The following is a 26,688-nucleotide window of genomic DNA, read 5'->3' on the forward strand; positions in this document are numbered from 1 at the left end:
TCCCCAGGACTCACAGCGGGACCTGCCTTGTGCCAGCCACGCTCCGAGAGCGCGGACACTCAGCGACCGTGGCCCGACCTCCCGCCGCCCAGCGCATAGCAGCCTGGCCTCAGCATGACGGACCGCTCGGCCTTCGATACGGACATTGTTACCCTGACCCGCTTCGTCATGGAGGAGGGCAGGAAGGCCCGTGGCACGGGCGAGATGACCCAGCTGCTCAACGCGCTCTGCACCGCCGTCAAAGCCATCTCCACGGCGGTGCGCAAGGCTGGCATCGCCAACCTGTGAGTCAGGCTTCAGGCCGCCAGGCCCTGTCCTGTCTGTCTGTCCAGCTGGGGGTGTGCCTGGCAGTCTGAGGTCTGGTCCTCTGACTCTCCTGCTGTCAGCCTGTCAGCCTGTCTGACAGCTGGAAGGCTCTCTCCCTCCTTCCCTGCCTCCCTCTCTCCATTTCCCTCTCTCCAGAGGTTTGCACTCAGTCACTGGTTCCTCCTCTCTCCAGCTAGTAGGTGCCCACCTGGGAGCCTGTCACCCCACCATATGTGTCTCCATCCTGCAGCTCCTTCATAAGGCCGAGCAGCCTGTCTTGTCTGAGACACCTGTCAGGTTCTTCCGGGTGAAACTGGTTGCTCATACTTATCCTAGCCTCACACAGGAAAGTGCTGGACAGTGCCTTCTTTTCCCTTCTCTTCTTTGACCTCCTTCACTCCCTATGGAATTGGGGTCTCAAGTTGGGTTTCTAAGCCAGTATCTCCTGGAGCCTAAATAAGTCCTGTTAGGAGGCAGGGAAGCCACAGGCAGGCTGGGAGGAAGCCGGCATGCCCAGCGCTCTCAGGAGCAGCAAGGTTGTGTGCAAAGGGTGCACGCAGCAGGTCCCGCGGGGGCTGGACTCTGCATTTCTAAGAAGATCTTAGGTGGTGCCCGTGTTGTTGGTCTGCACATTACCTTGTGTGCAGCAAACGACTCACAGGACATGGGGGTTCAAAGTCCACTTTCTTGTGAGGCTTTTGTAAGTTTTGTAAGGCTTACACAAATTCTCTCTGACTTATTCTGATGTGCAGGAGTATTTCATATTTATCTGGTCTTCACTTAGCTGAAAGCGACCTGGGTTTTCAGATTGCCCCCACTCCTTCCTAACATTTCAACTCTCAGGGACACTATGAAAGCTGTGCAGGGTGTTCAGAGCTGATCTGAAGAAGCATAACCCCTGCAACCTGGTTTCCCTTTCTGATAAACCGTTTGGCTCCAGTCCCACAGTACAGATTGCTGACTCTTAAGAAAGGTGTGTGTTGTCGCCCTTCTTTTCAGGTGGCAAGCAAGGATGTGCCTGGCTGGGAGAGGGACTGGGCCAGGTATGTGAGGAAGGTGGTGACTCCATCACTGTTTCACCTGTGGCTCTCTTATAACACATTTCCAGGGAGCCTTTGCTTTAGGAAACATACTCAGTTAAAATCTACTTCAAATTGAATTTATAACAGGTAGGGAAGGCCTCATAGCTGTATCTGTCTTTGAGAAAAAAGGGCCTTTAAAAAAAAGGAGTACTTGTCATTTCTTATATTATTTTATAAGTGTGTCCATACCTTTAAAACTTCCAGAGAAACTTGGAAATGCAAGATCTGCTTTGAGGTGCATATATCCCACCTTTCAAGAACCCTCAGATAGCCTGACCAGGCGGTGGTGCATGAATAGAGCATCGAACTGGGATGTGGAGGACCTGGGTTTGAAACCCTGAGGTCACCAGCTTAAACGCGGGCTCACAAGCTTCAGCGTGGTGCCCAAGGTCACTGGCTTGAGCCCATGGTCACTGGCTTGAGCAAGGGGTCACTCGCTCTGCTGTAGCCCCCCAGTCAAGGCACATACGAGAAATCAATCAATAAACAACTAAGGTGCCACAATGAAGAATTGATGCTTCTCTTCTCTCTCCCTTCCTGTCTGTCTGTCCCTCTCTCTGCCTCTCTCTCTCTCTCTCATAAATAAATAAACAAACAAACAAATAAATAAATAAATAGAACCCTCAGTGAGACCTGGACAAAGGGTACTAATTTTGGCTTTTTGAAATGTGTATATTTTTAAAAATAAATAGTGGTGGCTACTAGGTTTTAAAAATGTTATTGTTATCATTATAAACTACTTAATAAGATGCAGTCATTGACAAAAATTCAAACCACTCAAAAGAGCACAAAGAGAAAAATGAAACCCACCTCCATTCATTCTCTGGGGTGCCCTCCACTAATAATGTACGGGTTATTTTCTCAGATACTTGTTCATACTCATATAAGTTTATATATGATATAGATTTACATACGTCTACATGTAAATAGAAAACAAAATGGGCTCACAGTTAACATATTTCTGCAGTTTGCCTTCATCATTCAACAATATATGATGACCATGTGGCAGGACATCTAAATCCGCCTCCTTCATTTTAACCGTTGCTAGTGTTTCATTGCATGGATGCATCATGAGCTGTTTTACTCTTCCCCGATGTTAGCACACTTCACTGCTCTTTGATTATTTCAGTGTTGTATTTGTGGAACAGGGGTTGATGCCTGGCCATGTGGGCAGCCGACAAGGACCACACCCAGACACTTAAATACTGAAGTACCCTGGTGGGAAAATAAGAGTTTGGCTGTCTCAGTACAATGTGCAGTCAGGGAAGCGGCAGTAAGACAAGATCTCAAGTCAGGGCTCCCAATTACATTCATCATTGGCTTTGATGTCTTGGGTGAAAAGGTTAGCGTGCCTTCAGATAGCTTATTAGTGCTGAAGACTTGCCCTGGACGGGTGTGCACCCAGAATGACAGATGTTTGCTGATTTGCAGGAACCTCACAAGAGCCAGTTTCTGGAGCTCAGTCATGATGTCTCAGCAGGGAGACTTTAGGAGTTTCAGCAGAGCCCAACAAGGTTGCTTGAGCGCGCTCTCTCTCTCTGTCAACCAGCAGTTGCTCTTTAACCATTTTTCTTGCTCTTAATAAGACATTTATAGAGTCATAGAGTTTTCACCTGAAAACCTTAGGATCACCTGGTCCCACCCTTCTTTGCACAGAAGAGGACCCCAAGACTGGGGATGACAAGGTGCCCTGGCCTGTGGTCTAGGTTGGGCTCTTTTCACTAAACCACACATTTCTTCTTTTATTATTTTAGAAATCAGTTAAACTTGACCCAACTCTAAGTCTCAACCATTAATTACTTTTTTTTTGTATTTTTCCAAAGTTAGAAGCCGGGAGGCAGTCAGACAGATTCCCGCATGCATCCGACTGAGATCCACCCGGCACGCCCACTAGGGGGCGATGCTCTGCCCATCTAGGGTGTCACTTCGTTGTGGCCATGGAGCCATCCCCCAGCGCCCAGGCTAACTTTGCTCCAATGAAGCCTTGGCTGCAGGAGGGGAGGAGAGAGAGAGAGAGAGAGGAAGAAGGGGGGAGGGGTGGAGAAGCAGATGGGTGCTTCTCCAGTGTGCCCTGACCGGTAATCAAACCTGGAACTTCCACACACTGGGCCGATGCTCTACCGCTGAGCCAACCAGCCAGGGCTAATTACATTTTTTATTTGAATTATGACTTGTATCTCAAGAAGCCATTGCCTCAGAGCCAGCCTGTTTCTGAAGCCAGTACTCTGTGCTTCTGGCTCCTCCCCCCACTGTCAGTAGAGGTGAGGGGCAGCCAGCTGTCTGGTCTCCCCCTGAAACCAGTCTGCAGCCTTCTGTTCTAGCATGAGACCAGTCTGCAGCCTGCAGGTGGATCTGATGAGTTCACTGTTCAAATTCCAGTGCCTCTCATTTCTCTGTTACTATTCCTTTGGGTGAAGGTGGCCCTCCAGTGTCTTAGGCTTTTGCTTTAGGCATGGTCAGTTGACTTCCCTTTGTACCTGTTTCCAAGTCACTGTTTGAAGAATTCACTGATTCTATTGAACACCCACAATGTACAAAGTTCTAGAGAGCCTGAGAGATAAGACTGACACAGAGCTTATGCTGTAGGAAAAATACAAACATAGAATTAGTTCTAAAACAAAGTAGAGATTCTGAAAGATGTTTTCTTAGAGGTGTCAAAAATACAATATAGATGCAAAGAGTCAAGGAGCATCTAGATGGGAATCTCTCAAGGGCTGGGGAGCGTTGCAGGTCAGGCCATTGTGTGAGGAAAGCTACCAGGTGGGAGAATATCCCTGGAAAAGTTGCTCATCCCTGGAAGCACGGTGTATGCGTAGCGGGATGTCTGTGGACATTGCCTTGTGGGTGCTTTGGGGAACACCAAATGGTGAGGATGAATATTTTATATTTTATGGGGATGCAGAGGGGAGAGAGTAAAGGTTTTTGAGTAGGGCAGTACTATGATTAGAGACTATTCTGGGGGAGACATGATTGGATGTACAGAACCAGAAGACAAAAAGCTAATACTTGGGGGAAACAATTGAAAAGGGGAGGGGCAAGAAGAGTGGCCATCGGAGCCAGAGCAGTAGCAAGAGGAGGGGGCGGGCCTAGGAGGAATCTGAGTGTAGATTGGGGGAGAAGGACAGCTTCTAAGAGAGTCCTAGCAAGTGACAGCAGGGCCTGCCATTAAAAACAACACTAAATAGGGACAGAATTCCTAAGAAGGAGCTGATATTTTTGAGGCTGGGGGAGGATGGGAAGATGATTCTGACATTTTAGATATGTTGATCTTGAGATATAAGAGGGCTATCCAACTGGAGATGTGGTCCAGCCAGCTGTTGAACATGCCCATCTGGAACTTGGGCACGAAGCGCTGACTAAAGATTTGGCCACTGGGTTTCGGTCCATTCTGCCCTGAGGCAGAAAGGAAGAGGAGAAAAGCAGGACCAGATGGAGCAGACCTAGAACATGTCAAGCTTAAGAATGAATTTCGGAGCCAGTTAGAGCTGGGCTCAGACTCTTGGCTCTGCCACTTAATTTTTGTGAGGATTCAGACAACTGATGTAACATCTCCGAGACTCAGTTTCCCCACTTGTAAGATAGAGACAACTGTCTTTTTTAACCTCAGAGAGTTGTGTGTGGATGAACAAGTTTATTAAACAGGTACTAATATTTTTTTTTCTAGACTGAAGATTTTTTTTTAAATTTTATTTATTCATTTTTAGAGAGGAGAGAGAGGGAGAGAGTGAGACAGAGGAGAGAAAGACAGGGGGGAGGAGCAGGAAGCATCAACTCCCATATGTGCCTTGACCAGGCAAGCCCAGGGTTTTGAACCAGCAACCTCAGCGTTTCCAGATTGATGCTTTATCCACTGTGCTACCACAGGTCAGGCAGATTTTTTTTTTAATAGAAATATTTTTTTTGTTGTTTTCATTCCTTAGTGGTTGCCCACATGCAGGGCAACAGGCCTGTATTTCAGGCTAGACCATTATATGTGGAAACAATGTTGCAAGCTCAGATCAGTGACAGGAAACCTCCTCCCCTCATACTAAGGTGGTGTCCAGAACAGTTGCTTGAATATAAGGGGTCCTCTCAGTGTTGATGGAAGAAAATATTAAATAACTTCAGTTTTACTTTTGGGATTACAGGTCATTTAATACATACATACATACAGGTCATTTAATAATACATTCAGTTTATCTTCAAATTTGCAGAGTATATGACATAAAACTTTGGGATACTTTATCACATTTATTTTATATTTTTTGAATTTGTGTCTTTGTATTTCCAAAGACTGAACTGTAACTTCCTTTTCATACCAGAAGCAGAGCCAGCCACACTCCACCCTGTTTGTCCACTTTGCTCAGAGTGAACCCCAGCGAAGGCTGGGGGTTGTGATCTTTAAAAGCTGCTCTGGTTGGTGCCTCTCCTTCAATGTGTTACTGATGTGACCCTTGGACGTTCCCAACTGGGTGAATGGTTGGTGATTTACCTTCAAATCAATTAATAACAAACAAGTCAGTGTCACCTTGGACTTTAGCGATAAGGATTAAATAATAATCTGTCTGCCTTTTTCTTCCATTGGGTGCTTTCCCACATGGTTTTTGTATGTGTGCTATCTGAAGTGCTACCTGGGTGTTGGATGCCATGTGGCATTAGGAGGAAATACTGTAATCTGACGTTAGCAAATCAAGAAAGTTATTGAGAGTTCTTCCCTAAGGGTGGCGCTGCCTCCGGTCGTTGTCTTTAGGGCTGTGCTTCAGAAATTAGAAATCACAGACCCTGGCTGTGAAATGGTTAGCTCCATTCCAGAAACAATGTGACGATTTAAAGACAATGTGAATATTTAATCCAAATTTCTAAGGATATTAAATACTGGCCAAACTAACCTATTCTTCTAAGGAGTTCCCCATCATATTAACTGAAGTGACTTAAAGTTTTTGTCAGCTCTTCACTGAGGTTTATAGTAAAAGTAAAAGAAGGGATCTATTAGACAAGTTTTCTAATCAATTTTTGTTCCTCACACTTGCATCTCTAGGGATTTAAAAAGGAATAGCCACAAGGGCTTAAACCCTGACAGGAGGATTCTCCCAACCCCAAGCTACTAGGGCTGATAATGTGAATGAAATGGAAGTGAAATGTTGTAAGCATCTCAAATGAAATAATACCCGCAGTGAGAGTTAGAGTGCTCTCTTTTGTTGCTTGTTACCTGTGGCACAGTTCTGCACTGGCTGTCTTCCCAGGACTTGCCTGTGGAACTGGTTTAGAGGTCTTCGTTTCAGCTCCACCTCATCCATCAACATTTATTTGGTGGATGCCTGGGGGTTGGGGGTGGGGGCTCCATTAAGAACAATGGTGGCTGCAGTTAAGCTGTTGTGAACCAGGTGCATCACACAGATCAGCCCTCATACTTACAAAGCTGGGAAACAGAAATAATCCATCAGGAAGCTGAGACACCTTGATGCAAAATCAGTAAAAAAGAAAGGCCGGATTAGGACTCAGGTCTCTGGTGCTGTGTTCTTGCCGGAACCTGCCTTGCATGGTTGTATGACCGCCAGGGGAGTTTGGGATGAACGTGGGACAAGAACATTTCTTGCTCACTTGCCAAGCTCTGTTCTAGCCTTTTATCTGGATCAGCTCATTTACTGCCCCTGTTATATATACTGTGGTGTAGATATACCTAATTCCCATTTTTCAGATGAAGAACGAAAGGTCAGAGATGCTAAGTGACTTGCCCAGGGTTGCTTAGCATCTGGTGGGCAGAGCTGGGATTTGGACCTCCGTGGTCTAGAGTCCCTGCCCATGATGATGCCTTCACGTCTGTGATAACTTGCATTTAGAAAAAGCTTCCTGGGCAAATCAAGTCACTGGCTCAGTCACAGCTAAGGTCCCTGTCGCTGCTTGAGCAGTGCCCACCTGCTCCTGGCTCCTTTTCTGCATGGGTGGGGAAAGGAGGTAAGTCTAGAGGTTTACAGCTTGCTCAGGTCAACCCATTTCTTCAACCTTTTTTTTTTTTTTTTTTGTATTTTTCCGAAGCTGGAAACGGGGAGAGACAGTCAGACAGACTCCCGCATGCGCCTGACCGGGATCCACCCGGCACGCCCACCAGGGGGCGACGCTCTGCCCCTCCGGGGCATCGCTCTGTTGCGACCAGAGCCACTCTAGAGCCTGGGGCAGAGGCCAAGGAGCCATCCCTAGCGCCCTCACCATCCTTGCTCCAATGGAGCCTCGGCTGCGGGAGGGGAAGAGAGAGACAGAGAGGAAGGAGAGGGGGAGGGGTGGAGAAGCAGATGGGCACTTCTCCTGTGTGCCCTGGCCGGGAATCGAACCTGGGACTTCTGCATGCCAGGCCAACCCTCTACCACTGAGCCAACCAGCCAGGGCCATTTCTTCAACCTTTTGACTTGTTTCTCTTTCTCTATATTAATTGTAAGGCACAGTTGACCTCTGGAAGACTTTTTGTCAGAGTTTGTGATGATTTCCCCATATCCCTGCAGCCTCATTTGCTGCTTGGTTCTGGCTCTGGGGAGCAGCAATTGGGAACTGATCTAAGAACGGGTGGATATGGGGAGTGTCCCCACAGTGTTCATCCTGCAGCAGTTCATGTGGCCTCACCCAACTCCCATCATAAACAGGTGATACCACCCTCTGTGAGCCAAGGGCAGGGGTCAATTTAGAATTCTGGAGCAGCAGTGGAGAACTCAGCTAGTGTGGTCTTGGCTGGACAAGTCAGCTGCCCTGACACTGACGGTAACCTCTCATAGTCCATGGCATGATCTAGGGCTATAGAACTTTCTTCTCACTTTTGTTTGCCCAACTGCTGAGTATACAAGCTCAGAAAATATGGTCCACTGCATCAGGGACTCTCTCACTTGCATTCAGTTCCCCTAAACAAACAGTGGGGACTCTGCATTTGGGACACAGTCATAGGGAAACCAGTCCGTCCTGGAACGGGGCTGGGAGGGAACTGCTGGCTCAGGAGCACCACCAACGAGGGGCCGCCTTGCAGGGCCCTCTCCTCCGGGTTTCCTCTTCCTTCGTTTCGGAGTTCCCTGGATCCACGGGGGAAAGACCAGGAGGTTTAAGAAGTTATGCAAATATGCACAGAGTACCCCTTCCCATTTGGAAATGTGTGAAAAACAAAATTCCTGTTTTCTGTGTATAAATTTCTTACATGAAGCTATTTGGTGGAGTCATTACTCCTAGACTTATTTGGGTTGCTTTAGGGTGTTTTATGCCTCCCTCTTTCAAGGTATCATTCAGTTTGAAGAACTCCTTTGCAGTGAGACCTTCCTTACCCATCTAACCCCTCTCTCCCGCCTCCCCCCCACCCCCACTATACTCAGGCATCTTGTTTCATTTTATTAGGGCACTGGTCACTATCTGACATTATCTTATTCATTCAAAAGCGCTTATTTGTTTCTTGTTCGTCTCACTCAGTAAACTATAAGCTCCACGAGGCCAGTGATATCACCTGCCTTGTTCTGCACTGCAACCCCAGCACTCAGGGCAGTTTCTGGGGCATGCTGGGTACCCAGTAAATAGTTGTGGCATAAATGAACACTCACACAGCTCCACTAGGAGCTAGCTGGCCTTCACCCTTCTTACTAAGTGAGATGCCCGAGCTGGTGGAACATGGGCCACAGTGTGAAACAGTCCCTTCCTGTACCTGCTTTGTCCTTCTGCCCCTGCCTTCCCCGGGGCCTTCCCAACAAGCCTTCCCTTCCGGGGATCATGCCAGTGGCTTCCCCCGGCACCCCAAAGTGTGGAACAACCTTAGGAGTTGGTCACTGCTGTACACATTCCTTCAGACACAGTTCCTCTCTTCTCAGTGAATACCATTCATTCAGTCATCAAACACTTACTGAGGGCTTACTGTGTGCTGAAAATTGGAACACTGGGGGAAAACATGGCCTCTGTCCTCATCCTCCTGGAAGAAAAGGATAAGCAACCACACCAGCGTGAGGTGGATGAAGCCAGGGATTGCCTGCACCCATGTTCCTCTCAGTACATTCAGATCCTGAATGAGAGCTCCCTTTGGAGATGGAACTAACATGAGGCATCAGAGCTGTGCAAAGTGCACGTTAGCACCTGCAGTCCTCGGACAGCTTCACAGGGAACCATTGCTTCCGTGGGCAAAGGCAGGGCAAAGGAGGCTCAGTGAGGGCGAGGGGCTTGCGGAGTGCAGGTCCAAGCTGGGTCTCTGTCATGACATCCATGCTCTTTCGATCAGTGCCGCCGTCCTCCTGAATTCGCGGTGACTTTGATCAATGACGCCTTTGGCTAGGAAGGACTGATGATCAGTGCCAGCAGGGCCAGTGAGGGAGAGGTATTTCTGTCAGTGGCCCTGCCAAGCCCCCCAGCTCCACCCAGAGTCTGGCTGCCTCCTCTCTCGACTGATGTCAGTCTCGCAGGCAAGGCGAGGGAGAGATCATGTGGAGTAAGAACAAGAAGCTCAGGGACATGGAGTCACTCCTTTAGGAGAAACAGCATCTGGTTCCTCCAGCTCTCCTCCTACTTCTCCCGTTTCATCTTATTTCATGAGTAAAGGACCAAAGGACCAGTCAGACCTGCGGCTTAGCCTGCGTCTCTGGGAAAAACTGGAACGTGGGGTGTGAGATCATGGAGTGACGACCCGGAGGGAGTCAGGCCAGATGAGACACTGGGGTTTGGACGATTTCTGGGATTGGTGCAGATGTGTCCAGCCAGAGACATACAAGTCAGGTTCAGAGAAAATGCATTCTGGGGAGCTGAGGCAATGGATGCCATGACAGGCAGTTTTCAGGCCAGTGCTCCCAGAAATGTGGCCAAGGGTGGGGCTGTGCCTTTGTCACCCGCTCCCTGCTGTTCCGCACTACTCTACATTCTGGCTCTTTCTGTCCCACATCCAGTCTCTCGTCTGTCCCATCCCAATGCAACCTTTCCTCTCCCTTCGGTGTTCCTATCCAAGCCCGGGCTATGACAACCCTCTTCTTCCCTCATCCTAACAAACCAGGCTGCATTTTGGACTAGTCACTGGGATTCTGAGAATTCCACAATTACTGACTTGAAAATAAAGTAGAATTTCTAGACTTCCTAGTCCAGGGGTCGGGAACCTATGGTTCACGAGCCAGATGTGGCTCTTTTGATGGCTGCATCTGGCTCACAGACAAATCTTTAATAAAAAAAAATGTTAAAAATATAAAACATTCTCATGTATTACAATCCATTCATTTCCTACTCCTCATGTTCATGGTTGTGGGTGGCTGGAGCCAATCACAGCTGTCCTCTGGGACAACACTAAATTTTAATTGGATAATGTGTAAAGTACACGGGTTGTTTTATGGCTCTCATGGAATTACATTTTAAAATATGTGGCGTTCATGGCTCTCTCAGCCAAAAAGGTTCCTGACCCCTGTCCTTGTCCCTCCAGCTTTTAGGTCTCCTGCCAGCCAGAGGCAGGGTGTGCCAATGAGAGAACCCTGGCCTGGGGGCCCCAGCGAGCTCTCCTCTGCTCTGCCGCTCTGGTTTGGAAAAGCCTGTTGCTGTCTCGGAGTAAGCTCCTGTCTGCCTCTGCCTCTGTGAACTGAGGTGGTGGGCCAGTCGGTATCTTTTCTTTAAGGATGCTTTCAGCTATAAAACCATAGACTCTCTTGGCTTCACTCACATCTCAGGCTCTCTCCTACCCAGAAGGTTTCTTTGCTTGCTGTGTCTCTCAACCGATTAAACATTAACCTATGCATTCAGGGGTAAAAACTGGTTCTGGGGAAAGGTGAAAAACATCAATCTTTTTGTGTGTAAAACACAAAAAGTGTACAATTTGTAAACAGATATGTGCCATATCTTCAGTATTAAAATTGAAGTTTTATAAAGGAGTGTTAGTGGGAAAAGTCTTAAGAGCCTTTTTAGAGGCTATAATGAAAAATAAAAGGTTGAGAAACAGAGATCTAACCACAAAGGTGCTGGGTACCATGACAGGTGTTGGATAGATGAATGACAGTGTTTCCTTCCCATTCAGAGGGATGGTCATCCTTCTTGTTCTTCTAAACCATGCATCTTTCTTCTGACTCTCACTACAGGCCACCTTCAGTGGGTTTATAGGCATAGATACATAATCTGGTGGTCACAGCTTATATCTTTGTGGTTTTTCTTCCCTCCAGCTATGGAATTGCTGGTTCTACCAATGTGACAGGCGATCAAGTGAAGAAGCTGGATGTCCTCTCCAATGACCTGGTTGTCAACGTGTTACGGTCATCCTTTGCAACATGTGTTCTTGTGTCAGAAGAAGATAAAGAAGCCATAATTGTAGAACCTGAGAAAAGGGTGGGTCTGAATTTTTATCATCTGGGGTTTTAATGTAAACATTTTTCTTCCTAGCTTCCTAAGTTACTCGAATCGTTCAGCCAAGCTGCATTCCTAGGAGTCACCCTAGGCTGCTCTCAAACTATGAGTCATCATTTCACAGATTCATCCTCACTACCACATCTCAGACTGCAGTCCCTTGTATACCTTACCATCTTAGTCCATGCCATTATCATCTCTCTGGTGGGACCATACATGGGAGAGACTCATATATACTCATACTCATCTCCACTCCTAACTTTTCATGGTCATGTTCAAGGCTCTTCATAATCTGGCTTCTGTTAACGACTTCTTTCCCTTCATCTCCATCCACTGAACTCTCAACCTTTACACCCAACCAATCTAAACTGTTAAGAATTCCTGCCACTGATTTATGCATTGGAATCCATTTGGAAGCCTATTCATCCGATTGTTTCTTGAGAGTGGAGAATGAATTATATTCTTCTCTGTTTCTTGGCATCTAGCATAATATCTGGCCCATTGTAGGGAGCTCAGTAATAAATTATTGTTGCAAAAGGGAATGGAAAGAGTCTATCCAGCTTTTATAGAACAACAATCATGTGATAATAAAAAGAAACTTTTGAAATGAGGAGTGCAGTTATATGGGCTTACGTACTACCTTTCCCAGTTTGAGATGAATTGGGAACGTGGAAGAGTAGAATTAGAAAGAAGTAATCAGAAGATGAACTTAAAGAGGCTGCCTAGTACCCAATCTTGATCTTTTGAAGAGCATGGGGAACAACATCCAATTAATTTGTTTTACATCCTTCCTAAAAAGTACTACATGTCATATTCAAAGTTTATGTTGTTCTCTGTTGAACTTCTCAAGGTATGTGGAAGTTTCAGACATGTGGATTGAATTTCTTGTTCAATATTTCCTATCCGTCAGCCCAATTGCTCTGACTACAATAATGGGCATGTTCTTGCTGTCCAGGTGATAGTTTCTCCTTCATTACCCAGGGCGATTGGTTAAGAGGTGGTCAGGGAATCTAGAATTGTCTTAATTTGATGCAGAAATTTAAAAACCACATCCTCCTAAAGTAGCTAATTTGGAGATGAAAAACCCCCAACGGTGTGCTGATAAACTGGTTCTATCTTGAAAAAAAAAAATCTCTGATTTGTTATAATTGCCAATATCAACTTTGTAAATACTCACCCATAGTTGGTTTCAAACTACCATCACTGAAAGCAGAGTTGGGAAGAGATGTGCACAGTAAGCTCTCGTGACAGTTACCAGCCAGCTCCAGAGTACCACTGACAATCCCATCCAAAGAGCGGATCTTTGGTGGTTTCCTGCAACAGAGAATTATTTCCTCTGGGAATTCCAGATGGGATGTTGTTGAAAACTCGGTGCACTGCAACTCCAAGTGTCATCTATTAGACCTGCATGTGAAGTTTGTTATAGAAATTCATGTTGCCCTTGCTGCATTTAAGGAATTATACGTCTTATTTCCCTAATAAATAAAAAGAAGTAAATGGCTAACTTTGTTTCTCTTTTTCCTTTGGCTGCCAGGAAACTCACACCAAAATTATGATTCAGCTATATCAATAGTGTACAAAATTAAGACATTTATCTATATTCTATCACCTTTGTCTACACCTATTTTAAGTTGTATTTTCTCTGCTTAATGATGATTTGATATATATAGCTGTTGCTGTTTTCATTTTGTATGCCACTCACAGCTTCCATGACAGAGTATAAATAAGACTCACATTTCTTGAACTTCCCCTAGATTCCTTTTTTTAATCCCCTTACTGCATACATTCTATTTTGTCATAATGTGTTTATTTGTAAAGTAAAGTTGTATTTTCCTTTATCTCTTTTATTGTTCAGGGGAAATATGTGGTCTGTTTTGATCCCCTGGATGGATCTTCCAACATTGACTGCCTTGTGTCCATTGGAACCATTTTTGGCATCTACAGAAAGGTAAAATGCAGTGTCTCAAGCTCCTGACTTGGGGTCAAGAGGAAAGTTAAGGTTGAGTGTCCAGTCCTGTTTCACTATTGGAGCAGCCAGATGTATATCGTGAAACTCTGTGAGGCTTGGCATGGGTTTATGTCTTGAGTTCTAACTTTGTCGGCATTAGCTGCATAGTGAAGATCCATTCAATTGTTTGTTTGTTTTTTTAGTGAGATGTGGGAAAGCAGAGAGATAGACTCCCACATGCACCCTGACCAGGATCCACCCAGCAAGCCCACTAGGGGGTGATGATCTGCCCATCTGGGACCACTCCTCCTTTGCTCAGCAACTGAGTCAGTTTTTTAGTGCCTGAGGCAGGGGCCACGGTCCATGGAGCCTTCCTCAGTGCCTGCCCGAGGCCAGCTTTCTCAAACTAATCAAGCTGTGTCTGTGGGAGGGGAAGAGAGAGAGAGAGAAAGAGAGGGAAGGGGGAGAAGTGGAGAAGCAGATAGTTGCTTCTCCTGTGTGTCTTGACTGGGAATCGAACCCAGGACATCCACACACCTGGCTGACACTCTACCACTGAGCCAATAGGCCAGGGCCCATTAAGTTGTTAAAAGAAAATGTAGCAAAGTGTGGTTGGGAAGAGAAAGATAGTTTACTTACAACTGTATCGTGCTTCCTTTTATAATAGAAAATAAAATAAAAATTAAAAGAGACAGTATAGGGTAGTTAGAGTGGTGATGTTATGTGAACTGAGAATTGTGAGAATGTGACAACAATAGACACTGTATATGTCAAAATTGTCTCTAAATCCTCTAAACCAGAGGTCTGCAAACTATGACCCTCTCCAAGGCCAAATTCAGCCTATTGCCTGATTTTCATGGCGCATGAGCAAAATGGAAACCTTCTACATTTTTTAATGGTTGGAAAAAAAACTAAAGAATATTTCATGGCCCATAACATTTATATGAAATTTAATTTTTGCTTTTGCTAAATAAAAATTTAATGGCACAGGTTCAGCTCATTTGTTTACATGGCAGGGCTCAGTGGTCGTGGTAGAGATCATGTGATGGGAAAGTCTACAAGGTTTACTGTCTGTCCACTTATGGAAAGAGTCTGCTACAACGTAGGGACCTGGATCCCTGCCCTGGGTCTTTTACCTGTGTGACCTAGGCAGGTAACTCTACCTCTAGAGCCTCTCTTTCCTTCTTTTTCTTTAGGTGCTGTGTGTGTGTGTGTGTGAGAGTGAGAGAGAGAGAGAGAGAGAGAGAGAGAGAGAGAGAATGTAGTCGTGGGCGAGTGCTTAACTATACAAACAAAATGGGATGCATACCTGTGGGCCCATCATAACACATGAAATCTGAAATATGTCATCTTGGCTTCAGCCCTTCTTACTTAATTTAGAAATAAAACCTCACAGATGCCATTGAGGCTGAGTCAGTTTCTTTATCTTAATGGACAAGGTGGCTGGTTGAGCTGACCACAGAAGTTTCTTCCCATCCCCCTGTTTTAGAACATAACTTAAGTAGTGAGACCCCAACTTTCACTTCACTGTTCAAAGTGACTTGTTGTCTTGTATTGCATATAATGTTCTTTCAAATATATGGAAGTGAGGACCACCATGGGGTAGTTATCTTTTGTCACTGGCATGTATTTTGCTTTTGTCTTGGCTGTGAGGGATATCCACACAAAGTCAGTTTAAGTAACAGAAGAGTCTAATGCGCACACCAGAAAGGCAAAGGCAAGAACTTATCTATTTCTCAAGCCAACCATGAAATATACCATTCCTGTTACAGGCATGGAGGCAGATAATTGTACCTGCAAAGTATCAGATCTACAGTATATCAAAAAAGGTTTGTAGCAAAAGTCTTCATGTGAAGGAAGACTGCTGGTTAATTAATAACGCAACCAAAACTAAAGCAGTGTAAGCCTGACCAGTGGTGGCGCAGTGGAAAGAGCATCCACCTGGGATGCTGAGGTCCCAGGTTCAAAACCCCAAGGTTGCCTATTTGAGCACGAGCTTGCCAGCTTAAGCGTGGAATCATCAACATAATCCCATGGTCACTGGCTTGAAGCCCAAGGTTCTTGGCTTGAGCCCAAGGTTGTTAGTTTGACCAGAAGGTCGTGGCTTGAGTAAGGGGTCACTGGTTCAGATAAAGCCCCTGGGTCAAGACATGTATGAGAAGCAATCAATGAACAACTAAAGTGGCACAACTAAGAGTTGATGCTTCTCATCTCTCTCCCTTCCTGTCTCTCTCTCTTGCACATGCTAAAGAAAAAAATATGACTGTGATACTGCCTTTAAGTCACTTCAGGTTTCAAAAGCCTTTTGATTGAAACCATTTGAGGGCTTACGGGGCATAAATATTGATGTGCCTGATGTTTCAAAGGTTACCTTTCCTGGTTTCTGCTGGGATGGTTCTGGGCTAGAATTGAGTTTCCCAGGGCCCCTGCTGAGAGGCACAGCATCTGCGACAACAGTATCAGGCCTTGCCCACGCAATGCCTGGAAATGGGCTCTGAAGGGACCTTGAAGGGCACGTGGTCCAGTGTTCCATGCAGTTCCTGCTGCAGCACCTCAGGAGGGGTCATTCAGCTTCTGGCTGGTGACACACCAGAAAGGGATGTAATTTCCTCTCAGATGTTGGGCAACCTTCACAGTTAGAATGTCCAAATATTGAGTCTTCTTATTGTCATTTGGCTTTTAGAACATCAGAAAATAAGACTCTTTTACATGTTTTAAAGTGGCTTTCCTGCCCTCCCTTAAAAAAATTCTTTAAGCTAAATATTTTTCATATGTGATCATTTTTAGGCATCTCGCAAGCATGGTCACCCTCTACTGGACACATTATAATTTGCAATGTTCTTTAAAACCTCCAGTCCCCATAACTCAAAGCAGAGTTTTAAAAGTGTCCTAGCAGCTTCAGAATTCAACTTATTTCCCTTAACTAAGCACAGGGAGATGTATTAATAGTAGCTATATGGAATAATTGCTATTAATAATAGCTTCCTGACAGTGACACTATCTGTGTGGGACTTTGGGCAAGGTAACCACTCTATGCTTTTTGTTTCCATATGCATAAAAGAGAAATACTAAAAATTAAGTATAATACACTGAAAATAGTGCCTGGCACATAAAAAGTGCTCAATAAATTGTAGCTATTAATATTACTAGTGTTTATTTTGTGTATTAAGATTCAATGGACAACCCTGGCCAGGTGGCTCAGTGGACAAAGTGTCAACCTGGCGAACCAGAGGTCGTGGGTTCAACCCCAGTCAGGGTACATACAAGAAGTTATCAGCCTGATCAGGCAGTGGCACAGTGGATAGAGCATCGGACTAGGATGCGGAAGACCCAGGTTCAAAACACCAGGGTTGCCAGCTTGAGCACAGGCTCATCTGTTTTGAGCAAGGCTCACCAGCTTGAGCCCAAGGTCACTGGCTTGAGCAAGGGGTCACTCGGTCTGCTGTAGCCCCTGCCTGGGTCAAGGCACATATGAGAAAGTAATCAATGAACAACTAAGGTGCCACAGTGAAGAATTGATGCTTCTCATCTCTCTCCCTTCTGATCTGTCTGTCTTTTTCTGTCCCTCTCTGTCTCTGAAGCCAAAAAAAAAAAAAAAAGCAATCAATGAGTGCACAACTAAATGGAACAACTAAGTGGAATGGCGAGTTGATGCTTCTCTCTCTCTCTCTCTCTCTCTCTCTCTCTCTCTCTTTCTCCTTTTTCCCCCTCACTCTCAAATCAATGGAAATTTTTTAAAAAAATATTCAATGGACAGTATCACAACTCTAACTTAATAAAGGAAGGAAGGAGGGAGGAAAAAGAAAATTGGTTCACATAACTAAAATGCCCAGTGGGTAGACCTGCTTTGGGTGCAGCTGCATTCAGGGACTCAGACCTCCTACTCAGGACACACTTCCTGTTTTTCTCTACTGCTTCCCTCCTCTGTGGTAACAAGATGGCTGCCAACAGCTCCAGGCTCACACCCAATCCCCCCAGCAGCTCAAACAGAAAACTCAAGCCTCTTTTCCAACAGTTCCAACAAGAATATCCTCTCACTGGCTCTGATTGGCTTGGCTTAGGTTACGTGCCATCCCTCAACCAATCACTGTGGCCTGAAGCATGTCATTGGTCAGGCCAAGGTCACGTGCCAACCCTTGGAGCTGAAAGGGAGAGAGGTAGTCTCTTAAGGATGATTAAGGTGTAGTTATCAGCAGGAGGGTTAGGGATGCTGGCCAGGCAAAACCAGCCCATCTTCAGCACAGATTCTGAACTCCTTGAGGCAGGGACATTATCTAATGCAGATGGTCTCTGGGCAACACTTTCAAAAGTTACAGGAAGAAATTACACTGAATGTTTTTGCTGGAATGACCTTCTTCAACATCATGGTGTAGGTGCCCTTACTCTCAGCTGCTGGGATCCCCAGTTGGAAAAGAATAAATAAAATTGGCAGAAATTTCCCGTTTTCACTTTTGTTTAAATTTAAGTAGTGAGTGTTCAAGTTGAAAGATTTGTTTGGGGTGGTTCTGAGGAACGAAGAAGCCAACTGTGTGTTAATAAAGAAGGTAATTATCAGTTAGCAATCTCTGGCTAGGAGCCATCTCCTTCAGCGTTCAGTTCCCTGATGTTAGGCAAACTGTGGGTCAAATGCCCTAGTGGCTGTGTTTTTTAACGAAAGGAAAAGATTAGAGTGCGTATCATGTGTGAGTATTGTTTTGGTACATTTCTGTAGTTGTGTGTGCATGTGAGTGTGTGTTATACTGGTTTGTGATGGAAAATGTATTTCTTACTGTGGGTCATGGTCAAAAAATGGGAAGCAACTGCCGTACTTTGTTAATGACTCTGGAGAGATGTTCCAAGTTCTGTTATTTCTGAGAATCCTTTGATGTGTGAGTGATGTGGACCACACTGCCCACTGGGGGACGGGCTGCGACTGGCAGGGACTCCTGAAGTTGATCTCCTTGCCAGACTCGCAGCCCTCCAACCCAGACTTAATTTGTTTAAAGAAATATGGAGCAGGCAGGTGAAGGACATTGATGCCTATAGTAATGTTAAATTAGCAGGAGCTGGCAAGAAGGCATCCTCTTTTCTGAAAGTGAAAATAGAGAAGTGAGGGAATGTCCAGTGAGTGAGACTGGAGGCGGTAACTGGAAGGAGGACCCAGCTGCAGACATGTGGGGTGCGGGAAGGCTGCTGTGGTCCTATAATCAGGTCTCACCAGCTTGTGAGGGAAGGTGCCCCGAAGAAGATGCCCTATTTCATCAGGAAAGCACCTTGATAATGCATCTTGCTAATGATTGAACTGATAAAAAGAAAAATATTTTGTTCTCTTTCTTGTCCTAGACCTCTGCCGATGAGCCTTCTGAGAAGGACGCGCTGCAGCCGGGCCGGAACCTGGTGGCCGCCGGCTACGCGCTCTACGGCAGCGCCACCATGTTGGTCCTGGCCATGGCGTGTGGTGTCAACTGCTTCATGCTGGATCCGGTGAGAGACCCTGTCAGGGGTTGGGTGCTGGGCTGATGGCTGTGAGTGAGCATCTGTTATGGGAGGCAGGGTTGCATAGAGGTGGGAGACAAAGTCTATGGAGGGACAGAGGTGGGGTGGAGAAGTGAGCGAAATGAAGGACAATGTGCATATCATGAGAAGATTACTGAGGTGAGAAATAATACCTGTCCAGGGCATAAAAGAGGGCCTCTGTTTCAAGATGAAATCTTTAGAACAGACATTACTCAGTTGACTCAAATGCCCGTCGAGGCCAGGCAAGCCATATAAATGAGTCAGTGTGCCGGGGAAGGCAGGTCAGGGGTGACCGTGCAGATGGTGGTGAATTGGACTAAGGAACAGTAACAACTGCCAAAGCTTCCAATGTTTAAGAAACACCACTTTTTTTTTTTCTTAATAAAAATGTGATGTTTCTGGATTTGTAAAACACTGTGCTAGCCAACTAAAACACATTAATGCACCCAATGGGGCCTATAGACGGTCCGTCTACCACCCGCCGTATTCATGACCAGCTTCTCTTCCTGACGTGAACAGGTATCCCAACGCGAACAGCTACCACATTTATTTGATGTGCACACGCACGCAGACCTTCAGTTCACCTCGACAGTTTTGACAAGGCTTTGATGAACTCAAGGATGTGAAAATTAAAAAATAAATAAATAAATGAAGATAGTTCCTTAGTCCACCTTATAGAGAAAAGCAGCCTCATGGAGAGAAGCCCAAGGTGTCATGAAAAATACTCATTAGCAGCTTTAATTTGCAGATAATTTCTTCTACACATGTATTAATTAGGGTTATTTACTGAGTTAGATGACAGTTTTAACAGAACAAATAAATTAGGGAAAGAAATCTTTTTAAATATCTGGTGCAACTACAGCAAATCCACCATTGAATACAGGCTCCATAGGGTAATATTTACTAGGTCAGTTTGTTCATTATGCATCTGGTCCAGTGTCCCAAGGGGAAAAGAGTTGGGTTCATAAACCTTTTAGTTTTAACAATGTTGTTGGATGACATTAATGAAACACGTTGTCTGTTCGGTGTGTTTTGCTGACGAGGTGCACACGAGGACAGGCAGCCAGCCGTAATCCAGAGAGGACAGGTTGCTCGTGGCGAGGCCCTGGGTTCTGTGTGTGGCAGGTCATTGAATCAATGTGGGCCGCCTTTGTCCCTTGCACTCTTGCACAACTGGACTTTGCCTCCTTGGAAGCACCGGGACTTAATAAATAAACAAGGGTGGGAGCATGGCACTAGTTGAAGCCTCCCAGTGAGGTGGCCTCACAGAAAACCATGGCGGATCCAGAGCACAGTTCACTCGGAGCCCGGGGTGCAGTTTCTGCAACCACTGACAAGTGCCAACTGATTTGATCATCTCATTAGACACTTCTTCCCTGACATTCTTCTGGTGACTTTGCTGTCACCTTTGCGTGGACGGACATGTAGAAAAAAAAAATTTAATCTCTTCTTGTTTCCAGATTGCAGACTGGTGTCTCTGGGAGTAAGTTTCTGTGTATCTGATAGTCTGTTGCCTTCCTCACGCCTAAGGGCCACTCTGTGTTTGGGAGGACGATGCAGGCCCACTGTCCTATCGCCCTGCTGGCTGCCCTCCCGAGGGGGGGGATTGAGCCTCAGACCGGTTTAGCCTTTTCTTTTCATTTTGGCTTGCTGCAAGGATAGGCTGAAGTTTTCTCTAAAAAAAAGAAAAAACCCAACAGCTATATTTGCATTGTTAGCAGGCTTTAACTTTGGGTCTCTTGTCTCCATGTAAGGGAGACGCCCCTCCTCCTCCTTCTGGCCGCTCCGGCAGATACCTGCGTGGGTGTCTGCAAAGCACGGCTGCGTTAGCTCCGTGGCACCTGGTGTGCAATCACTTCATTTTCCAGACTCTTTTTGGTAAAGATATTTAGTTATTTACTTATTTTTCCGATCATAAAAGAATATTTCTACATATTTGTGGTCAAAGTAGTTGGAAATACAAAAAAGGAAAAAAAAGAAGAATCTCTCACAATGACACATTTCAGGGACCACTGTTAATTCCAGTCTCTGCTCTCCTCTCCTCCGTCCCTCCTGGCGCTCCATATTGGCGGGAACCAATCTTTCCTGTGGAAATGGATGGCTGGGGAGAGACCTAACTCTTGCCTCTATGGAGCAGCCTCCTCCCCCAGTGAGCAGATCCCCAGTCACCTTCTTATCAGTGACACACAGGAGTCCCAAGCAATCCCCCGTCCAGAGCAATAGGAGTTATATGACACTTTTCCTCCAAATTCCAATCTGTTTTGAAGAACCTCAGCTCTGAAGGCACCAGCTTAGCCCAACTCTGTGGGAGGATGCTCTGAGGAACACCTTGTGAGTCGCTGCGCAGAGGCACCTGAAGTTACTACGTATGCTGTGTGTCAGAACTCAGGACACTACTCTTTTCCACAGCAGCAAGCAGAAGGGAAATGTCCTCCAGGTAGAAACAGAAAGCTGGAGCAGTCCAGAGCGCTTGGGCATAGCTCCACTGTCCTTCTCTGACACCCTGCCTTCTGTCTGCACCATCGACTACGTATCTTACGTTGCTTTGGATACACAGTTCTTATTCCCCCTGAGGGTTTGCTGCTGTTTTACATATATCTGCCCTCCGTTTTGTATATTTTCTTTTCTTTTAGCAAGAGACAGAGAGAGAAAGAGAGGAGATAGAGAGAGGGACAGACAGGAAAAGAGAGAGATGAGAAGCATCAACTCATAGTTGCGGCACCTTATTTGTTCATTAATTTCTCATATGTGCCTTGACGCAGGGGTGGGGAGGGCTCCAGCCAAGCTAGTGACCCCATTGACCTTGGGACCAAGCTAGCGACCTCAGGGTTTCGAACCTGGATCCTCAGTGTCTCAGGCCAACGCTCTATTTACTGTGCAATCACTTGGTCAAGCATCTTTCTTCTTTTACTGAAGCCTTTTAAAAACAAAATCAAAAGTCTTCTCCCCTGTCAACTTCTCCATCCTTTGTCCTTTCCCCCAGTTCCTTTTCACTAGTTTCACCGAGGACTCTTCTTCGCCTGGCCCTACTCACAGTTCTTGGAGAGGCAGGCAGCAGTCACCAGTGACCCGGCCATGAGCATCCTGTGCTGGTGATCATTTCACAGTGTATACAAATATCAAATCACTGTGTTGTCCAGCAGAAACTGATACTATATGTCAGTTGTACTTCAGTAAGAAAAGCCCACAGAACAAAACACCAAGCTTCTTGTACCGATGCGTGGGTGTGGGTGCAGGCCTTGCCCCCCTGCCCCCAGCCTCGCGCAGCCTGCTGCTCCCTCACAGAGGCCAGGGGAGTGGGCTCATCCCCTCTCCTTCCCTCCATCCTGTTTCACAGGCCATTGGAGAGTTCATTCTGGTGGACAAGGATGTGAAGATCAAGAAGAAAGGGAATATCTACAGCCTCAATGAGGGCTATGCCAAGGACTTTGACCCTGCTGTCACAGAGTATGTCCAGAGGAAGAAGTTCCCCCCAGTAAGTTGGGGCCCGGGGGGGGAGGGGCCTCTGAGCTAGGCAGAACTCTGCTGATTCCTGATTTACCCCAGAGGGGAAGGTGCAGAGGTGAACACAGTTTGAATTCCACTGTGCACTGACCCCGTGATTAAGTTCCCACCTTGGTACTGGGCACTGGAACCCCTGCCCTGGGATGTCGCAGTAGGAAGGTCTGTTTCATACTTTTGCCACTTTCTCTTGGCAGAATAAAATCAGGATAATTAAGCCAGCTGGATCAGTGAATTCATGGCAATAAAACATGTTCACTTCTGGGGTCTATGATTCTAGATTGTACAAAATCTAGGATCTTGCGCCCAGGAACCAGCCCCACAGCATCTGACAAATTTCTATCAGTTGTCTCAAGATTGAAGGTGTCCATCTTGGTATCTCTGAGTTACAAATTACTGAACAGGAAGACAGGAAATGGCTCTCTGCAGAGCTGGTCCTATGTGGAAATATCCCATTTTGTCATACCCCCGTCAATGCCACTGATGGCTGCTGTGTCTGAGAAGGAAGTCCACATGTTGTTAGCCTGGCATTAGGGCCCTCAGAGCTGGCCCCAGGCTCTCTTTCCAGCCCTGTCGCCTCTCCTCCCACCTTGCCTGGGATTCCCCTCATGCCCGCCCCACCCCCACCGCTCAGCCCCTGACCCCAGGTAGAAGCATCTGCTTCTCTGAGCTCTGTTTGCCTGCACACATCCCTCCCCAGGATGGAAGCCCAGCCCTTGCCCAGGCCTCTCAGTTTGGCAAAATCCTTCTGAACCTGAAAGGTTCTGCAAAGTGGTACCATTTTTGTGATGCCTGCCCCAACCCTATAGCCTCCTCAGGGCTTCTGAGGGTAACGTACCCACTGTAAGATGTATGAGAGGCTGTCTCCGTTATTCCATTTTCTGCTCCTTGGGAACAGGATTTTTCATCACATTTCCTAGCAAAGACCTAAGCACATACCGTGTAGGTGCTCACTAAACAGTTGTTGAATTGAATAAGTGCAGAGGACACACAGAGAACTTCCCTTTCTTTTCTGCAACCCTAATTATTACTGATCTTAACTTTGTAGGATAATTCGGCCCCTTACGGATCTAGGTATGTGGGCTCCATGGTGGCTGATGTCCACCGCACCCTGGTCTATGGAGGGATCTTTCTGTACCCAGCGAACAAGAAGAGCCCCAAAGGAAAGGTAAGCGGATCCTCTGAGAAGTGGCAAATTTCACTTGCAGCCTGGGGATTTGACCGAGGAAGAAGGAAATGTAATGGTAGCTGTTAGACTCTGCAGTGGATGCTAAGGATGTCTGTGGCACATTCTTATCTAGATTAAAGATTGTCCTGGTTAAAGCCAGGTGATTTCAGCTAAAAATGGCCTTTGCAGAGCCTTACATTGCTAAAGAGAAGAAATAGTGTTATGGTCGGTGGGGAAAGGGTGAAACAAAAAGTGCTCAGGGGTTCCAGTGGTTTGGCTTGAACAAAATAAATTCCATTCATAAAGAGAAATGAAACAGTCCAGCCCCATTACCGAGGCAGCAAATCAAATATGTATTCCAAATAGAGGCTTTCTTTGACTGCTTTCTAAAGGCATAAAATAGAAATAACTAACGAGCCGACATTTGCTGCTAGGAAAATGGTACCTTTCTAGGAAAGGAAAGAGTCTCAGGGGAAACCTAGAGCTTTTAGGTAAGCCATTACCACAGACTGCACCATGAATGCCCCCGGTGTCTGTGCACCCGCGGGGTGGGCTGTGCTGCTGAGGCCGGCTAAGCGGCACCCCACAGAGGGACAGTGCTTCCTTCCTAGGTATTGTCCTTTTGTTTTTCCCAATAGACAAAGTGTCCTTTTTTTAATATGGGAGAATGAGTGGGAACAACAGTCACCATAAGATAGTTAGAAATCTGAATATTCAGATATGTTCAGATCTCTGCTTACAGCATCGGGTGTCCATCTCCCTGAAGGCGTCCTTACTGACTTCCAGCACCACTCTTGTCCCGGGCACCTCGAGTGTCCAAACCTAAGTGATTAGCCGGCTTTACAGCACTTTCCTCTAATGTCTCAAAAAAATTGTACCTTAACATGACTACTCTGAGGTTCCTTCTTTTTTTTCAGTTTTGCAAATCTGGCCATGACACCTGTGTGGAAAAGTCAGGAAACACCTGCAGAAAGCTGTCTGCGCAGTAGGCAGACTGCATGAAAATACGTACAATAAAAAACTGAATATTGAAAAGTAAATGCCAATGCATATAATATAGTAAATCCCAACCCTCAAGCCTTGGGAGAATTATAAAAGGAATGTGTAGAGGGTTGCAAACAATATTACACTGTTTGGAGGAGCCAGTCTGCTTTCCAGATGTCTGCAGCCAGACATAACCATGAATTTTTGTATGCTTTTAGAATAGGCAAAGCTCCATCCAAAACACACATAGAATCACTCATTAGGTCCAGTTTCCAAGCTATAAAGAGAAGGGAGCCATCAGTTTTGCCAATATGTCATTCAGTCCTGAGTCCAGGTGGTCTGTCTCATATTTGCTTCAAGCAATCTATTCCTGCCTCTGGCTTGATGAATGGCTTAATTTAACCAAATGGCTAAATTAACCATTTGGTCTTATATGCAACCTTGGGGGGTGTGTGTGTGTGTGTGTGTGTGTGCGCGCGCGCGCGCGTGCATGTGTGCTGGGGGGGTGCTTGGGTGCTTTTACAACCTCATAGAAGGAAAGGGGGAGTATCAGTTACCTTGGAAACTTGCTCAAGCTCAGCACTGTTTTGCTATGGAATAAATCCGCTTTCTATGTAATGCCTTCTGATGTGAAGACGCGGCTCTCGGCTCTTGTTTTCCAGTTGAGACTGCTATACGAATGTAACCCAATGGCCTACATTATGGAGAAGGCGGGAGGATTGGCTACCACTGGGAAGGAAGCTATTCTGGACATCGTTCCCACTGACATCCACCAGAGGGCGCCAATCATCTTGGGGTCTCCTGAAGACGTGAGAGAGTTCTTGGAGATCTCTAAGAAGCATGCTGCCAAATGAAGAGCTGACCTTGCCCTCACCAAAAAATAAATACCACAAAAAAACCCCAAATCCCCCAAAAAAACCTTTTATCTGGACTTTTAGCTCACATGGCGCTACCCCCTTCTGACTGTGCATTATATATTCCTAGACAGCAGAAATAAAAAACACAGGTATCTTCACCATCAAATGCTGTGTAACACCTTGTACTACCTAACCAAAATGCTATCCATATAGTGCCACTGATGGTCAAGATATATTTTGAATAGATAGAGGAGAAGTAAACTTTTTCTAAAATAAACTTTTTCTAAAAATAGTTTTCATTGCTTTGTGTCAAATAATAACAGTAATAACAACAGTTAATACACATAACATTAGGTGACATTTAATCTTCACAGCAACCTCATGAATTAAATGCTATGAATAACTCATTACACCACTACATGACGATGGAATGGGGGACAGAGAGGTAAAGTAATCTGGCCACAGTCCGCAGCCAGTGAGTGACAGAGCTCAGATGTGAACTCAGCCCATCTGGCAATTAAACTCAGAGTTAGCCTGTTGCCTCTCTGGGTGTGCGGCACTATCCTGAGCAAGACTGTTCACGCCCCGCTGGGAGCTGGAGAGGGACGAGTTAGTGGCAATGCCCTCTACAGCCTCTTGGCCCCTCCATATGTGGGTGTAATTATGTGAGTCGCAAAGGAAGGCTTACATTATCACTCAATGGTGACTTTTTAAAATAAAAACAGAACACTTTATTGAACTTAAAAAAGCCTAATAATTTCTAAGGTCTGATTGCCATAAGCAAGAAGATGCATCATAGAAACAAAATTTATGAAAAAATAGTATTGTTGCAAATAAGTGTATTTTTTTCTAGACTCTGTGTAAACATTTGCTCTCTTCGCTGAGTTCTTTCTGGACTAGAATTTCCAAGATCATGGAAAATTACATCAAGTTTTAAGAAACACCTGTGGTTTTTCTTGAGCTCTAGATTTTGTTTTTTAATTTTTTTCAATTACAGTTTACATTTAATATTATTTTGTATTAGCTTCAGGTGTGCAACCTAAAGGT

At 45.7% G+C, this 26,688-nt stretch overlaps 1 protein-coding gene across 1 annotated transcript; it reads left to right on the forward strand.

Annotated features, from left to right (window-relative positions):
- On the forward strand, window positions 1-25,933 carry FBP1 (fructose-bisphosphatase 1). Its single transcript, XM_066368344.1, has 7 exons — window positions 1-284; window positions 11,507-11,669; window positions 13,543-13,635; window positions 18,958-19,098; window positions 22,469-22,606; window positions 23,681-23,800; window positions 25,447-25,933. The coding sequence occupies exons 1-7, from the start codon at window positions 115-117 to the stop codon at window positions 25,636-25,638; spliced, it is 1,017 nt and encodes a 338-aa protein (XP_066224441.1). The 5' UTR covers window positions 1-114; the 3' UTR covers window positions 25,639-25,933.
- The last annotated feature ends 755 nt before the right edge of the window (window positions 25,934-26,688 follow it).

The sequence above is a fragment of the Saccopteryx leptura genome, chromosome 2 (assembly GCF_036850995.1).
Source record: "Saccopteryx leptura isolate mSacLep1 chromosome 2, mSacLep1_pri_phased_curated, whole genome shotgun sequence".
In the NCBI taxonomy this organism is placed as follows: domain Eukaryota; kingdom Metazoa; phylum Chordata; class Mammalia; order Chiroptera; family Emballonuridae; genus Saccopteryx; species Saccopteryx leptura.

Bases quoted from the DNA above. Each gene is read 5' to 3' on its own strand.
- FBP1 (XM_066368344.1), top strand. From the start codon at position 115: ATGACGGACCGCTCGGCCTTCGATACGGACATTGTTACCCTGACCCGC. The intron at 285-11,506 runs GTGAGTCAGGCT...TCTTCCCTCCAG, and splicing joins AAGGCTGGCATCGCCAACCT to CTATGGAATTGCTGGTTCTA. The intron at 22,607-23,680 runs GTAAGTTGGGGC...TTAACTTTGTAG, and splicing joins AGAGGAAGAAGTTCCCCCCA to GATAATTCGGCCCCTTACGG.